The 16,525-nt window shown below is 34.2% G+C and overlaps 2 protein-coding genes across 3 annotated transcripts; one reads left to right on the top strand and one right to left on the bottom strand.

The window, feature by feature from the left end:
* Window positions 1–5: 5 nt before the first annotated feature.
* Mettl5 (Methyltransferase like 5) lies at window positions 6–4,365 on the top strand. Its single transcript, XM_085957851.1, has 4 exons — window positions 6–140; window positions 863–1,077; window positions 1,625–1,765; window positions 4,092–4,365. Exons 1-4 carry the CDS (start codon window positions 6–8, stop codon window positions 4,243–4,245), a joined length of 645 nt encoding a protein of 214 aa, XP_085813977.1. The 3' UTR covers window positions 4,246–4,365.
* Aldh7A1 (aldehyde dehydrogenase 7 family member A1) lies at window positions 4,264–16,478 on the bottom strand. Of its 2 annotated transcripts, none has more exons than XM_085957849.1 (8): window positions 16,280–16,478; window positions 13,202–13,418; window positions 12,115–12,332; window positions 11,386–11,601; window positions 9,720–9,899; window positions 8,020–8,202; window positions 7,467–7,673; window positions 4,264–4,585 (listed from the first exon to the last, which is right to left on the bottom strand). In XM_085957849.1, exons 1-8 carry the CDS (start codon window positions 16,460–16,462, stop codon window positions 4,373–4,375), a joined length of 1,617 nt encoding a protein of 538 aa, XP_085813975.1. In that variant the 5' UTR covers window positions 16,463–16,478; the 3' UTR covers window positions 4,264–4,372. The 2 variants fall into 2 exon arrangements, with proteins under 2 accessions (XP_085813975.1, XP_085813976.1); XM_085957850.1 differs by lacking the exon at window positions 16,280–16,478 and adding an exon at window positions 14,562–14,632 and having other exon boundaries at window positions 13,202–13,772.
* Window positions 16,479–16,525: the final 47 nt, after the last annotated feature.

Here is a 16,525-nt window from a genome sequence, read left to right on the forward strand (position 1 = left end):
ACAAAATGACCAAGTGTATGAAATTAAGGGTTTTGGAAGAATATTTACAAGGCTTGGATACTTTCACCAAGCCAAAAGTACTTTTGGAGCAGTATGCAACACCTTCCCATATAGCTAGCTGTATGACACACACGATGCAGGTAAATAAAATTGGCATATTACAAGACTCACTTATATATTATTATATTTGTTTTCTTACTTACTTACTGCATTATCATGTGTATTAACTAAACGTGAACTATCAATTATTTATAATAAGAAATATTTAATTTATAAATGCTAGTGATAAGCTATTAAGGCTGGTCTACAAAGATCGTGACTAGCGATGCGCGGATTGCGGGTTCTGTTTATTATTCTATTAGTAACAATAATAATATATTCATTGACATGTTTTCTTTTTAAAGTAAATGGGTAACGCTTTTAGTCATCTTTACACAATTGAAGAAATTATACCCCCGTCGCCATCACAAAACAAATTGACGTATTGACACCTCGACGTTGGCTCTCAGACTGCCAGCGAGTCCAAAATTTCGTCGCGCCTATAGTTGAAAATTATTTGCCGTTTCACTGAAGTATCGCCTTATTGTTTTTGATATTTTTATATCAATTTTGATCATTATTTACATGGTATACTAAATTACTAAAAATAATGTATATTTAATTTAGATTTCTGTCAAATGTGAGAGTGGTTTCTCTACTAAAAAGAGAATATAATCAATTTTTAAAAACAATAAATCTAGAAAGACTTAATTCGCTACATGTAAAAATTATAAAATATACAGGCAGTTCCAAACCTCAATAAGACAGTTTGTTATAGAGAAATTGTAAATGTGTTTGTGATTTTATTTTATTTTTTATTCAGGCTTCGTTTGAAGACATCGAAGGCAAAGCCGTTTGTGATCTGGGTGCAGGATGTGGAATGTTATCTTACGGAGCGGCATTATTGGAAGCAGCTGTAGTGGTCGGATTTGAAATTGATCCTGACGCCTTAGAAATATTCTCCAAAAATATGGAGGATCTCGAAGTGCCCAATGTTGATGCCGTAATGGCAGACATTTTTACCGGGATATCAGATAGGTGTGTGTCAACAGTTTTGAAGAAGACAAGTTTATTTTGTACAGTTTAGCTAGCCTCGTCTGCCGCACAGCCATAAATCAAACCTTCTAAGAACGTCGATCTGCTGTTGCATATGAAGACTCTCGAAACGAATAAATATTTGGATGCGGCGACCGGCGAGCTGGTATAGGAATGACCAATTCGTATGTGTGTGACTGCGTTCTGGCGCCTTCGACTCGCAGCCTGAGATGCATGCGATTTGTTGATAGCAGCACTAGATGTTTTTTTCAAACTAAGAAGTCGTATTCAACCAATCTGCAAAGCTCCATTTGGCAACGTGTGTTTTGTGAATAACGATGACTTCATATCGACGTATACGACATGTCGCAGACGAAATGAGTTTTGATGTGCGAGCCGGCTTACGTATTTACGCATTCGTTGAATATTTTATCTTACTTTGCACTCATATTTCAAAAGTAAACAGCATAGATTCAATTACCTTCGGCCCTTCGATTTTTAAATTATTGCATTAAAAATTGAATAAGCAACATGCTAATTCTTATTTCAGGTTTCATAAAAGATTCGATACTGTTATACTAAACCCTCCTTTTGGTACAAAGAATAATGCTGGTATTGACATGGAGTTTTTAAAAAAAGCAACACAGTTGGCTACCACCTCTATCTATTCCTTGCATAAATCGTCAACCAGGTAAATAAAGAATTAATATTTCACATTGCATTTTCCATTACTTATAAAATTTGTCATCGTTCCCAAAAACTCAATTCTTACCGATAAACTACCTTATACACCTACAACCATGGGCGGCTGGCTCCTTGGGTCAAATAGTCAATGACCTCCCAAAAATAAATATATTACAATCTATATACATTATACAATGTCAATTATCTCCTATATATTAGTATCCTACGCCTTTTTCCGTTTTGGCGAGCGATTGTAACGTGACGCACGCTAATTTATATGTACATGTATCTAACCACCATACACACACACGTATCTCAACTCTCACAAGAGTTTCTCGGTCAATTTCATGAATGCCAAGATTCATATTTCATAATAATATTTCTTTCTCTCTCATTTCCCATATGTAAGACGGAAAGAAAGCACAAAACACGCCTTTTTTTTCATATTGTTTTATCGCTTGCATACACTAAATTTTGGTCATTGCTGAAAACGAGACAGCTATACTATTTTCAATATGTAAAATGAAACAGAATGATATAAATTTTTCCTTAAATGTTTCAAGAGTTTTGTTCTGTGGTTTCAAGGTCTCATTTGTGCGGCAAACCTTTTTATTCTTATTTGTTGTCGCTTATTATTTCAAACTGACCATTGTTGTCTGAAAGTTTCATATGTTATTAATTGTAGTTCAGTTTAAATCCAACCTTTGAGTAAAACCAATCGACTGCATTTTCTGTATTAAACCATTGTATACAAGGTTTTTTTTTTCCAACCATGTCCGATCCTAATAGGATCATAAGGGCCTCCACAAAGTAGAGGTTTGTATTAACAGATTTTGTTTTTTACGAGAAATGGATGTCAGCCACTTGCTCAACCTATTAGGTCCATACCCTGACTCACACACAAATTGAAAAACAATATGTGTACTTGCCAGACCCAGGATTCGAACCTGAGACCCACGGCGTGATAGTCCAACGCTTATGCCGCGCGGCCACCGTGGGTGTACCGTGGGTGTAAGTTACCGATTAAAATGTAATCTGCTATATTAATCATAAAGTTACCTTCTAATAAGATCAGTGGAAATATAAAAAGTGTTTATATATAAATGATCCCGCCATTCCATAATACTAGGTATTATAACGGAGTTTTTATTGAATGTGTTTGATTGTTTTAATATTATGTTCTTAAATAGTATTAAGTACAACAGTTATTAGGTGTATAAATAGACACACAAAGTTTGGTTTTTGACCTAATTTACAAAAAATTATAACGTGTTGGGTGCAATTTCGGTTAACGATGAGGAAATTTTTTTAAGGGTAAGTAACCTACATATAAAAATTTCTAGTACTTCTTCTATAATGTATAAAAAGCTAATTTGCAATGCGTCTTTAAGTATACAACGAAAAGGCAAATTAAAATAATATATTCAAAATTGACCTACCCCGTTGTCTGGCTTAAGGCCGCTATTGCCTACAACGGATATTCTTGTTCTTTGCCGAGATCTCATGACTAAGGATCATGACTTGGCCACCTAACAGCCTTCTCGATGGCTTGGCTCCATCCTCCTCCGCATTCAGTGGTATACAGTCGGTGTCAGGGGAAAACTTGTGGCATTCAATGTGACCAAATACTAAGTTTTTTTAAGTTTAAATACCATGTTTTTCCAAGTTTTCATCCTCCATAGCAGGCATACCAACGAGACTTTGTCTCTGATCTAAAGATTTGCTGATAATCAGATTTTTTGGCCATCATGAGGCTCTCCAGGAACACATTTCAAATGCATCTAATCGTTATCTTTTCTATCCCAAGTTACGGACGTGTTTATCGTCGCTGTAAGTACAATGCTACAAAAGAGCCATATATTTTGGTCACATTCTGTTACATGTGACAAGGTATGTTCGTTGGTGTATCGAAATCTGAATCGACCAATAGTTGACTAGTTAACGGCTAAAATCAGTACTGTGTATGAACAATGCAAAACAGTTGAAGAACTATATTCAAAATACTTGAAAACAAACCCACTTATAACAAGGTTTTTCTTATCTTCTAAATATGTTCTTTTACAGTATTACGCTCATATCAACCATATACAAATTGATAAACAAGAGATCTTACTAAACACATTTTAGACTGTAAAAACGTTAACTCAGTGTGTGGCGGTTTGAAGAACTAGTTGCTCATTATACACATACCGCGACACTATCGCCACAGCCACGTTATTGTTACCAGCAGTCTATCTGGTAATGTTTTTGTTTTTCTCGATTTCTTGCAGTTTCGACATATCATTTATACAAACTAGGTATGTAATAATAAAATAACTGTCTCTTTATTATAGACCTCACATAATGAAAGTAACAAAAGGATGGGGGCTGAAGCCTAAAGTTATAGCTGAGCTTCGTTATGATCTTCCATCGTCTTACAAATTTCACAAAAAAGGATCCGTCGATATAGCAGTTGACTTCTGGAGGTTCGAGTTTTCATCAGAATAAAATATTTAAAATCCAATATCCATTTTTATAAAAAAATATAATTCATTGTAAAGAATATTTTTGTATACAGTCCATTTGTCTTTAAGAATTTATATAAAAATAAAAAAGTTTTCATATTAACTGGTGCTCATTCGAATTTAATCCCTTGAGCGAGCGGCAATTCTTTAGAATGATTGATAGTGATGGTGGAGCGTCGCATGTATTGCTTCCAAGAATCGCTTCCTGATTCCCGTCCGCCACCAGTGTGTTTCTCTCCACCGAAAGCTCCTCCGATTTCTGCACCGGATGTTGGGATGTTGACGTTGACAATACCGCAATCGGAACCTTTAGGTCCAATCCACTGTAATATAAAAAAAAATAGTGAATGCTACAAACACACAAAAATAAATTGAGATATAATGAAGACTAATTAAAGTAATATCCAAAGTGTAAAGCATATGTGTGTATTATTTATTAACTACATATAATATTATGGTCACCTCAATACCCCAACTCGATTACTTAAATTTTGACATTGTTGCCATTCAAATTACAGGTTCAGTTTTAGACCTTGTGCAATGGTTGTTAATTTCTTGAACTACAAATGTTACGCTTTGATAAAAAAAAGTAACGATCCTTTATTGACATTACCTACTTCGACACAAAAGAAAACGTGTTATAGTTGAAAAATTTTACATTGAACACATGCAAATGCGATTTTTTTTAGTACGCAAGAATTAAGAAGGCGAATGTGATTATTGTTATATCAAGCCAATTGCAATGCTTTATTTTGTTCGGCAATGCTCTGACTATGTCGTGTTTTTTCAAAACTATGTAACTTCATGCCGTGTTACATTTTATAGTGACAATGTTGCAGGAAGAATTTTTTTTCATTAAAAAATTAAAGATGGAAAGTATGAGAAACGTTTATCAATTTTCAGTAGCCACACAAAATGGCTGTTACCATATGCGGCATGCGTATGCATGCTTGTTATATTTTAAATTATCAATCGTCCATGACTTCATCTGCATGAAATACGGAAAGAAATAGTGGGTACAGAGATGAATAAATGAAGAAATAAACTGATTCGTATTATTAATCCTGACCCGTGATTCCCCTCATATTATCACATGTTCACTATTTTCGAGAAGTTTGTTCTGGGATACCTAGAATTAAGATGATAGTTGATAGCAGCAATGTAGTCTATAAGTTGCGCAAGTTTCATCAATATTGCTACAATAGTTGTAAAGTTATAACCGAACAAATGGACAAACACTAAAATTTTACTAGGGTTAATAATGAAAGACAAATTCACTTTTCATTTCAGTTGATTTCCACTTTCTAAAATTTGGTTAAACAATAGCTTTCCCACCCCTTTTATGACATTTGTTATTCCTGAAGTTTTAAAAATGTGATTGTGCATAATGAGCAGTTACCCAAATGAAGTTTGGAAATACTATTATAAAAAAAAAATGGTTAAAACCTATCCAGTGTGTTTTTTCAATTCTATATATATATATATGCGTATGCATGCTTGTTATATTTTAAATTATCAATCGTCCATGACTTCATCTGCATGAAATACGGAAAGAAATAGTGGGTACAGAGATGAATAAATGAAGAAATAAACTGATTCGTATTATTAATCCTGACCCGTGATTCACCTCATATTATCACATGTTCACTATTTTCGAGAAGTTTGATCTGGGATACCTAGAATTAAGATGATAGTTGATAGCAGCAATGTAGTCTATAAGTTGCGCAAGCTTCATCAATATTGCTACAAGAGTTGTAAAGTTATAACCGAGCAAATGGACAAACACTAAAATTTTACTAGGGTTAATAATGAAAGACAAATTCACTTTTCATTTCAGTTGATTTCCACTTTCTAAAATTTGGTTAAACAATAGCTTTCCCACCCCTTTTATGACATTTGTTATTCCTGAAGTTTTAAAAATGTGATTGTGCATAATGAGCAGTTACCCAAATGAAGTTTGGAAATACTAATATAAAAAAAAAATGGTTTCAAACCTATCCAGTGTGTTTTTTCAATTCTATATATATATATATATGCGTATGCATGCTTGTTATATTTTAAATTATCAATCGTCCATGACTTCATCTGCATGAAATACGGAAAGAAATAGTGGGTACAGAGATGAATAAATGAAGAAATAAACTGATTCGTATTATTAATCCTGACCCGTGATTCACCTCATATTATCACATGTTCACTATTTTCGAGAAGTTTGATCTGGGATACCTAGAATTAAGATGATAGTTGATAGCAGCAATGTAGTCTATAAGTTGCGCAAGCTTCATCAATATTGCTACAAGAGTTGTAAAGTTATAACCGAGCAAATGGACAAACACTAAAATTTTACTAGGGTTAATAATGAAAGACAAATTCACTTTTCATTTCAGTTGATTTCCACTTTCTAAAATTTGGTTAAACAATAGCTTTCCCACCCCTTTTATGACATTTGTTATTCCTGAAGTTTTAAAAATGTGATTGTGCATAATGAGCAGTTACCCAAATGAAGTTTGGAAATACTATTATAAAAAAAAAATGGTTTCAAACCTATCCAGTGTGTTTTTTCAATTCTATATATATATATATATATGCGTATGCATGCTTGTTATATTTTAAATTATCAATCGTCCATGACTTCATCTGCATGAAATACGGAAAGAAATAGTGGGTACAGAGATGAATAAATGAAGAAATAAACTGATTCGTATTATTAATCCTGACCCGTGATTCACCTCATATTATCACATGTTCACTATTTTCGAGAAGTTTGATCTGGGATACCTAGAATTAAGATGATAGTTGATAGCAGCAATGTAGTCTATAAGTTGCGCAAGCTTCATCAATATTGCTACAAGAGTTGTAAAGTTATAACCGAGCAAATGGACAAACACTAAAATTTTACTAGGGTTAATAATGAAAGACAAATTCACTTTTCATTTCAGTTGATTTCCACTTTCTAAAATTTGGTTAAACAATAGCTTTCCCACCCCTTTTATGACATTTGTTATTCCTGAAGTTTTAAAAATGTGATTGTGCATAATGTGCAGTTACCCAAATGAAGTTTGGAAATACTATTATAAAAAAAAAAATGGTTTCAAACCTATCCAGTGTGTTTTTTCAATTCTATATAGGTATATCTAGTACTAAATAAGTTTTGTAATGATTATTTATTATCGTATTGAAATTACATATTAATATTGTACTCACCTGGAATACATTACTCAGATTCTGAGTGAAGAGACTGGAAGATAATCCTTGGTCAACTTCATTGTTATATGCGATTGCTGTATCCAAGTCTTTTGCTTCTAAACAGTACACAATGGGAGCGAAGCACTCATTCTTGACCACTGTCGCATTATGTGGCAGACCTGAGATTATGGTCGGCTCCACGTAATATCCTGGTCTGTCGATAACCTTTTAAATGAAAAGTGCATATTAACAATTATTTGACGTCCACACTGCCATCTTTAGGCCACGCAGTTGTATTTTCCGAGGAGGTGTTTTGCAGTAAGTGTGATGTTGGCTTGACTGGTAAATTCTAGGATCTGTCAGCATAGATTTAGGAGGGTGACAGACTTTGTACTGACTTCTGGATAAGAAAATAGAAAATACTGACATAATTTGTAACATTATTTTGTTGTATTTGCTTTTGAAATCGAGTTCTGTGATTGTACTTTTGAATTCATTCATATATATATAAGTATCGCAGTTTAGGTTATTTTAGTTTATTTTTATTATTTTAATATTATTTCATGCATACTTTTCCTCCGAATTCTATTTTTCCACCAGCGGCGACAGCGTCCTTAATGGTTTGGACATAATCGTCGACAGAATTTTGTGTATGAAGTGGTGCGTACAACGTCTCTGTGTCAAGTGGGTCACCAATTCTTCCCAACACTTGTGCATATGACTTTTTCAGACGTTCAATCACTTCTCTATATACCTATATACATCAACAAAAAAAGTATGGTTAACTAATCATATTATTATTATGATTGTGTCGGTAACTATTCATTTTTTGAGTCAATATCTGAATACCAGTGCCCACGAACAACTCCAAACCGGTGACCAAAAAGGACACAATCACATTCTGTTTTAATATTATCATATTTCATAATATAAAACTATTTTTTCTGTAATTATTTTAATAATAATTGAATTATTAACAATATAATAAATTATCGTGGCGAATATAGATCACAAAATTTTAAAATAAAGGCAAATTAATCTCCAATACAAATTTTACTAAACAATATTTATGGAAATTAAGTTAAGTAATATATAATGCACATATTGACAATAGAATATTTTGAAAACTGTTGTATCACAGATATGTAATATATTATCATGTACCAAAATATGGCTTTATTCTGAATTTTGGTTACATCTAACTATACAACTAGTACTTATAATATTATGTTCATTACTAATAAGTTTGTGTATTTATCACACGTGCAGAAGAATTGGCATCACAATGACATTAATAATAATATCTTTCTTAAGGGGCCCGTAAACGAGCAGCAAAAATTGCAGATTGCCGATACAATTCTCAAAAAAATGATGCAACTATTGCCCAGTTGCTGGGCAATGTATGACCCGTCATCAGTGTCGGGCAAGAAAGGCTGATGTATTTTGTGCGTATACGTGACAACAACAGCCCGCAATGAAGTTTCTGCACCACATAAAAAATAATCACATACCTAAACAAATTAATCCAAAATGAAAGAAGGATTTGGATCGGGTCCTACTTTTAAACAAACGTGAAATAATAACTAATATAAACCAGGAATTAGTTATTGATAATTATATATTTAAAAACTTTAAAATAATCTCATTATTTGACGTTTGTGCAGCTTTGTAGTTGGCCTTTTCATATTAGTATCATTATAGTTTGGATTCGAAGTTCCATAGCTCCGGACGTAAATAAACCACATTAATAAGGTCCAATACAGAATCGGCTGTCACAAATGTATTTATTGTTGCTAGGTGTGAGGTCAAACAGAGACGCACATATGGAGCAGAGCAAGAATGAAATAGATTTATCTAGCAATTATTGCCGTATTTTCGATTGAGTTCGATATATCGACCAACCATGCTGCCAGAAAGCAAATAGATGGAAAGTTTCGGCAACGTAGACTTTTGGGGAACTTTTAACAGCAACACGATTGCCGTCAAAAGTTGCTCGTTTACGAGCCCCTTTACAAATTATCCGGATAACTCAAGCTTTTAAATCCAAGCATTTTTTTTCACTGTCATACCTACTTAGAGGACTTTCCAACATAACACCATGTTTTTAAACTTAGAATACTTAAAAAAAGCATAGATGGAAGAATTTTTTCGATGTGCTGATTTGTTACACCGCATAGTATGTTGAATAGTGTTACAAAAAACCTTTTACCTGCCTAAGAATATTGAATATTAAAAAGGTTTATAAATTTTTGTAAACGGTAAATAAAATACCTTTGTATGCAAGATAAGGCGTCTTGTTGTGGTACACCTCTGTCCGGCAGTGCCACAGCAAGCGAAAACAGCCGCTCGAGAAACCATGTCCAAGTCTGCATCGTCATTTACAAGAATTGCATTGTTTCCGCCCAGCTCCAACAAATGCTTTCCAAAACGCTTCTGCACCTCGAGACCAACCTTTGAAGAAAAAACACATAACAATCTATTGTCTTGCAATAATAATATTTGCTTAGATTTGATCATCTTCAGCACTTCTAATTTCACGTTTTTTAAAACTATGAGTTAAAATGGTAGTGCTGATTATTGATTATTTTCAAATGAAATGAAGTAGGTAACCTGTTCACAGGCATGTATTTTAATATGAAACAATCATCATTTTCTACAAACAGTTTACCATGTTGTGCTTGAACTATAAACATACTACATAAGCGCGAAGCTTGATAGGTTTAATAGAAAATATGACCTAGTTAGAGCGATGCCAAGCGAGATAAAACGATGCTATAAGCTTCATGTAAGAGCAGTCAGAACTAATAACGGTAACAAAAATTAATTTTACCCTTTGTAATTCGTGCACAGTAGAGGAAATCGCAATCCATGCAATTTAAAGGATAAGTTGGTCCACTATAGCACTACGATCGAAATTTACAATTTCGTGTCACAGCCTGACTATATAGTGAGTCTTGCTTTTAAATGACAATTATAGCATGGGAGCGTTTGAATACTTTCTCTTTTACTCATCGGACGTCGCATACAGTACCGTCAGGGCGCCACTATCCGGCGCTCCCACTACAGCGCGAAGACGTTATCACATAGACGAGAGAGAATGGGTGACCTATTTCACTATGTAAGGCGATGTTTGGCGTACAGTTACCAATTAGAATTGAGTCGAGCTTGGCTTCGTCAAGAGATCTAGTTCACTACAGTAGCCTTGCTTGCACTCTGAAAATGGATAAATGCGGTTAGCCATAAGCCCTATCAGAGTCAAGTGAGCTATTCGATTGAACTAGGTATGTGGTCTGACTACGCCGTAGTTCCAGTATAAAATTATCTTGCAAACTTATACTCGCATTCTATAAAATTATTGTAATGTAAAGATTTTAAAAATTAAATATACCATACACACTTCATCGAAACTACGACTTATAATTTATAGATAAGAGGGATGGAAGGAAAAAGACTTCCACCCCTTATACAATATAATTATGGAGACCTTTTCTCAGCTCAAACTATCGGTAACATTGAATTTTCAATTATTTATAATCTCATTCATATTTTTTTTTTGATGTACTGATTATTCATTATCTTCAATTTTTAAGATAATCATTATTGTTATTAATCTGTGTAAATTTAAAGGCTAAACATATGAAAAGTAGTTATCATAATATTATTATCTCCAATCAAAGAAATTCTGTATGCGAAAGGTAAATCCAAATTTGGTGAAAATTAGTTATTACCATGTTGAAATTTCATTTATCGTCCTCTATAATATAAAAAATAACGGTAAGTCAAGTCTTTAATAACAAAGAAAAATAATTATAATGTCAGCACCTAAATTGTAAATAATCCCACAAAATCATGAATACAAACAAATGTTTAAAAGAAAATCTCTCTTTGAATAGACAATGACATAGACATAATATTGTTAAATCTTCAACATGTATACCTGTTGACCGACGAATGTACTGCCGGTGAAAGATAGCAATTTAATTTGAGGGTCCTTAGCCATTGCTCTTCCAACATCTGGACCGCCGACGCAAAGCGATGCTACGGCTCCCGGAATGTTGCAGTCATCCAACACTTTCGCAATAATCTTTGTCACGGCAACAGCGGCCAAAGGTGTTGTCGAAGCGGGCTTCCAAATCAACGTATCACCGCAAACCTGCATAAAACAGTTTTTGACCATTTAAGAATTATGACTGTAAAATTAAAATAATCATTTAACCAACAGCCAACTGACAGTGTAGTGTGCAGAATTACTGCCCATCCAATATTAACAAGCCTGGAATACTCACAAAGTACATTTTTGTACCTATAAAAACAAGTGTCGTGCTGTACAATTGAAACTATTTTTGGCTTGCGGCAGAAGCCATAACAATAATATACAAAACAAATGTAGCTTCTTGTCTTCGGTACATCTCAGGTCTCCTCCATCCCCAGGCTAAAGTTCTATCAGCCCCCTTGTCGTGGGATCCATGATCCTCCATGTTTATAAATTACCATATTAGCTGCTAAATAGACCATATTGGCCTTTACAGGAAAATTTGTTACCCATAACTCATTAGGTACTTGCTCTGGATTAAACTCACATGGAAAAAATTTAATAATTTAAACCTTGCGACAGACGGCTTCATAGGCTGATCTTAAATTATTGCCTTTGAAACTTCAAACTCACCATAGCGATGGCACTATTCCAACCGTAAACAGCTACTGGAAAGTTGAATGCACTTATGACTCCGACTATTCCAATGGGATTCCATTTTTCAAGGAGCACGTGCCCTGGTCTCTCGGATGGCAAAATCGTCCCTGGAAGAGTTCTTGAAAGTCCAACAGCATAATCGCATATATCAATATATTCTTGGACTTCACCAATACCTTCGGGAAGAATTTTTCCTAAAAACAGCACAGAACCAATGTTATTTTTATTGCTCTTTACCAACAATTGACAGTCAAAGTATGAAAGATGCAAGCCAAGGCAGGTATTTAATTATTTCAAATGCATTATAAATCTTCATAAAATATATATGACTATTAAAGTATATGCACCCCACTCTATGGTATTAATGTGAAGCATTAACTGTTGGTCATTAAACCTCTCATTCCCAGACAATTATTGACCGAGTGAATGGATTCATAAGTTTATTCAAGACACTATTACTTACTTCGCATAGCAATATTAAAGCAAATCGATAAACACTATAAAATCACAATATATATATATTAAATAATGTGTAAATTGACGACATTGTTTCACCACAAATACTGTTTGATTACACAGATTGGAGTGTCTCCTTTATATTTTGAATAATCCAAGTTTACGGTCAAGTAATAGAGTTAATCAATTAGTGGATTTTCTTTTTATCTATTCCTGAGTGCAACGATCACAAAGTCAATAAAGAAATGGTAATTCATTTGTGGTATTTAACTGTCTGGAGAGGTAAATTTTTGTTGAATTTAAATTTATCAAACATGATTTTTTTAAGCAATTTTCTTTCTTTTGACCATGTACGATCCTAATAGAATTATATATTGTGCCTCCACAGAGTGGAGGTTTGCATTAACGGATTTTTGGTTTTTATGAGAAATGGATGTTAGCCACTTACTCAATATGTTACTCTAAACACAAATTGAAAAAAACAATATATTATGTATTTGCCAGGCCCAGGTTTCGAATCTGGGACCCACAACATTATACGCCGCTCGGCCGTAGTGGGCGAGAAAAATATAATAGTTACTGAACACTTTCTTCAGTCTCCACTTACCCATTTCTAATGCCACCAGTTTTCCCAATGGTTCTAATTTTTCCCTTAAACCGTTGCCGATTTGTCGTACGATTTCTCCTCTCCTTGGGGCCGGAAGTTCTGCCCATTCTTGCCAAGCGGCTGCCGCCGACTTCACGCAGGTTTGATAATCCTCAGCACTTGCTCCGGAAACCTCCGCGATTGCCTGTCCATTTGCTGGACTCAACGAGACTATTTTCTGCATTTGATTAAACCCACAAATTTTAGTTCAATCTGCATAACTTACTAAGTAGAAGAATATTTAAAAAAAAAAAATCCTTTTAATGATGCTAATTTTCTAGTCACATTAAAAATCTAAACCTATGTTATGAGACAATTCAGAATAGGCATTCCATAACTTAGTTCATACACCATCCTTGTAATATTATTTTATGTACATAGTGTCTAAACTTCTAGATTAATAATTAACTACCTACCTACAATAATCAGTGTAAGGTCTTCATTTCGCAATTTGTAGTAAAATCGTTTTTTCCTAATGTAATTAATTTTGTTTAGTGATATTAATATATAACTTCTAGCAGAGAATATGATACTTTACAGCAGGGGGGGGGCAAACTGCTGCCCGCGGGCTGCATGTGGCCCGTCGGATATTTTTTTGCGGCCCACCATTATTAATTGTACTTCTGATTACGAATAACTTTTTTATTATTTTTTAAAAAATATTGACAATAGATTAAAATTTGAAGAATTTGTTGTTTCGTAAATGTATTATCTCAGTACGTCTTTCTTGCGTCTCGTCTCACACTATGTAACCACTATTTTGTACGTTGAACATCGATTGGGAATGAATGGAAAGAAATTTCGGATTGTAATCTCGCTCTGGATTGTATGTAGATCAATAGATATTGATAGTGTACCGACAGAGCTACAACTTGAGATTATTGATCTGCAGTGTGACACTGATTTAAGAGAATTGCATCGTCGTGAAGAAATCTCCAAATTTTACGATGCCCTTAATTCAGACAAATTCGACCAACTTAAAGATTATGCAAGAAAAATTTTCGTTATTTTTGGATCAATCTATATAAATGTGAACAAACATTTTCGATCATGAACCTCAATAAAAATTCTTTACGATCAAATATCTCCGATGCCCATTTAGATGCAGTTTTGAGAATATCAACTACAAAATTAACACCTGAATTTTAAAAAATGTTCAAAAATGTACACCAGTTTCATTCTTCTCATTAATTTTTTTGTAATGTTTATTTTTCGTGATAATAAATAGTGTATATCTAAAAATGGTATTTTAGTTGCGGCCTGCCGCTCATTTTGAATTCTTGAATTTGGCCCTCCATCCAAAAGGTTTGCCCCCCCCTGCTCTACAGAGTGTATTATTTTAATTTTTACAGAGTTTCCATGAGGAATGGTGGTGAATCATTAGCCCTATCCATTGAATCCATGCTCTGGATCAAAAATGTGATTTTGCCAAACGAGGAATTCATAACTTTAGAGACTGATGCCCTGCCACTAGTACACTGTGGGACTTTGAATTTTGTTTACCATAAAATGGTTCAATCAAATCATCTGTTGAAAATGTGCGTTAATATAAATATCTATCCTTTTTTTATTACAAAAGGTTGTTTTCAACATAATGAAAAATTATCTGCTGAAAATTGATGCGAAGATAAGTAAAACAAATACGAGGGTGGGTCAATAAGTCCTTAGAAAAGCCGACAGGTGGCGCGACTAGTACTGTAAGCGGTTTGTTTTCATGCAGCGGCACTACCGATTCAGTATGCTGCGAAGTTTCAATCAGATTGGTCGGGTTGTTGTTTTTTATTTTCGTACATTTAAAAAAAAAATTTGCTTGTTTACAAAAATGGAGAAAATTGAGTTTAGAGCTGTTATTAAACATTTTAATATAAAAGAGTAAACAGCAAAGGAAATAAAAAATAAGTTGGATTTATTTCACGGCATATCTGCTCCTTCACTTGCAACTATTTATAACTGGTTAAATGAATTTAAACGTGGTCGTACATCAACAAAGGATGAACCACGCTCAGGACGTCCTGTAGAGGTGACTACACCAGAAATGATCAATAAAATCCACGATATGGTGTTAAGTGACCGAAGATTAAAGTTGAGTGAGATAATTGAGGTTACAGGGATCTCAAAAGGTAGCGTCATTTCTATTTTACATGACAAATTGGGCATGAAAAAAATTTCTGCAAGATGGGTGCCGCGTTTGCTCACAGTCGACAATAAACGCAATAGGGTGGTGGCCTCTAAAGCCCTGTTGTCGCTCATGCAACGCAATCCGGATGATTTTTTTCGTCGCTTTGTGACTGTAGATGAAACATGGATACACCACTATACTCCCGAGACGAAAGAACAGTCAAAGCAGTGGATTGCGAAAGGCGAACCATGTTCAAAGAAGGCGAAAACAGTAAAATCAGCTGGTAAGGTTGTGGCTACTGTATTTTGGGATGCACGTGGAATTATTTTCGTTGACTATTTGGAAAAAGGAAAAACAATAACAGGGGATTATTATGCATCTTTATTGGACCAGCTAAAAAACAAAATTGAAGAAAAACGGCCTCATTTAAACAGGAAAAAAATCCTCTTTCATCAGGACAATGCCCGTGTTCACACATGTTTACGATCAATGGCTAAAATTGAAGAATTGAAGTTCGAATTGGTCGACCACCCACCGTATTCGCCAGATTTAGCCCCCAGTGACTTTTTCCTTTTCCCAAACTTAAAAAAATGGCTAAGTGGACAACGTTTTTTTTCAAATGAAGAAGTCATCGATCGGACAAATGCTTATTTTGAGGACCTTCCGAAAACTTATTTTTCTGACAGTTTAAAAAAAATTGAGAAACGTCTAACCAAGTGTATTGAGCTCCAAGGAGATTATGTTGAGAAATAAAAAAAAAATACAAAAATAAAAACTGTTTTAATGCTTTTTTCTAAGGAATTATTGACCCACCCTCGTATTATAGATTCTATCGTAAGTATATACCTACCTATTTAACGTTTAATGCATTGTCCCGATCCGTACTCAAAATTAATAGTTTCACTATAAAAAAATCTTACCTCGCCTGAGGATAACCATTTCCCATTGTATACACCCAAATTTGTCCTTTCTAAGCCCAGATCTTTCAAAAAGGAATATTTTGGGTCGTCGATCAAAAACTTTCCTGTGGAATAGGGCTGAGCTCGTTGCAAGAGAGACATTTTTCCGATCTTGAGAAATGCAAACCGACAGGCAAGATTCATTTTCACTCGCACAAGTACTTGAGCAAAGATAAAGAATGAAAAATAAAGATTGTATTCTGGACT

This window comes from Rhyacophila brunnea, unplaced genomic scaffold, assembly GCF_057557595.1.
Source record: "Rhyacophila brunnea isolate RB1 unplaced genomic scaffold, BYU_Rbru_1.0 scaffold_7, whole genome shotgun sequence".
NCBI classification, from domain to species: Eukaryota; Metazoa; Arthropoda; class Insecta; order Trichoptera; family Rhyacophilidae; genus Rhyacophila; species Rhyacophila brunnea.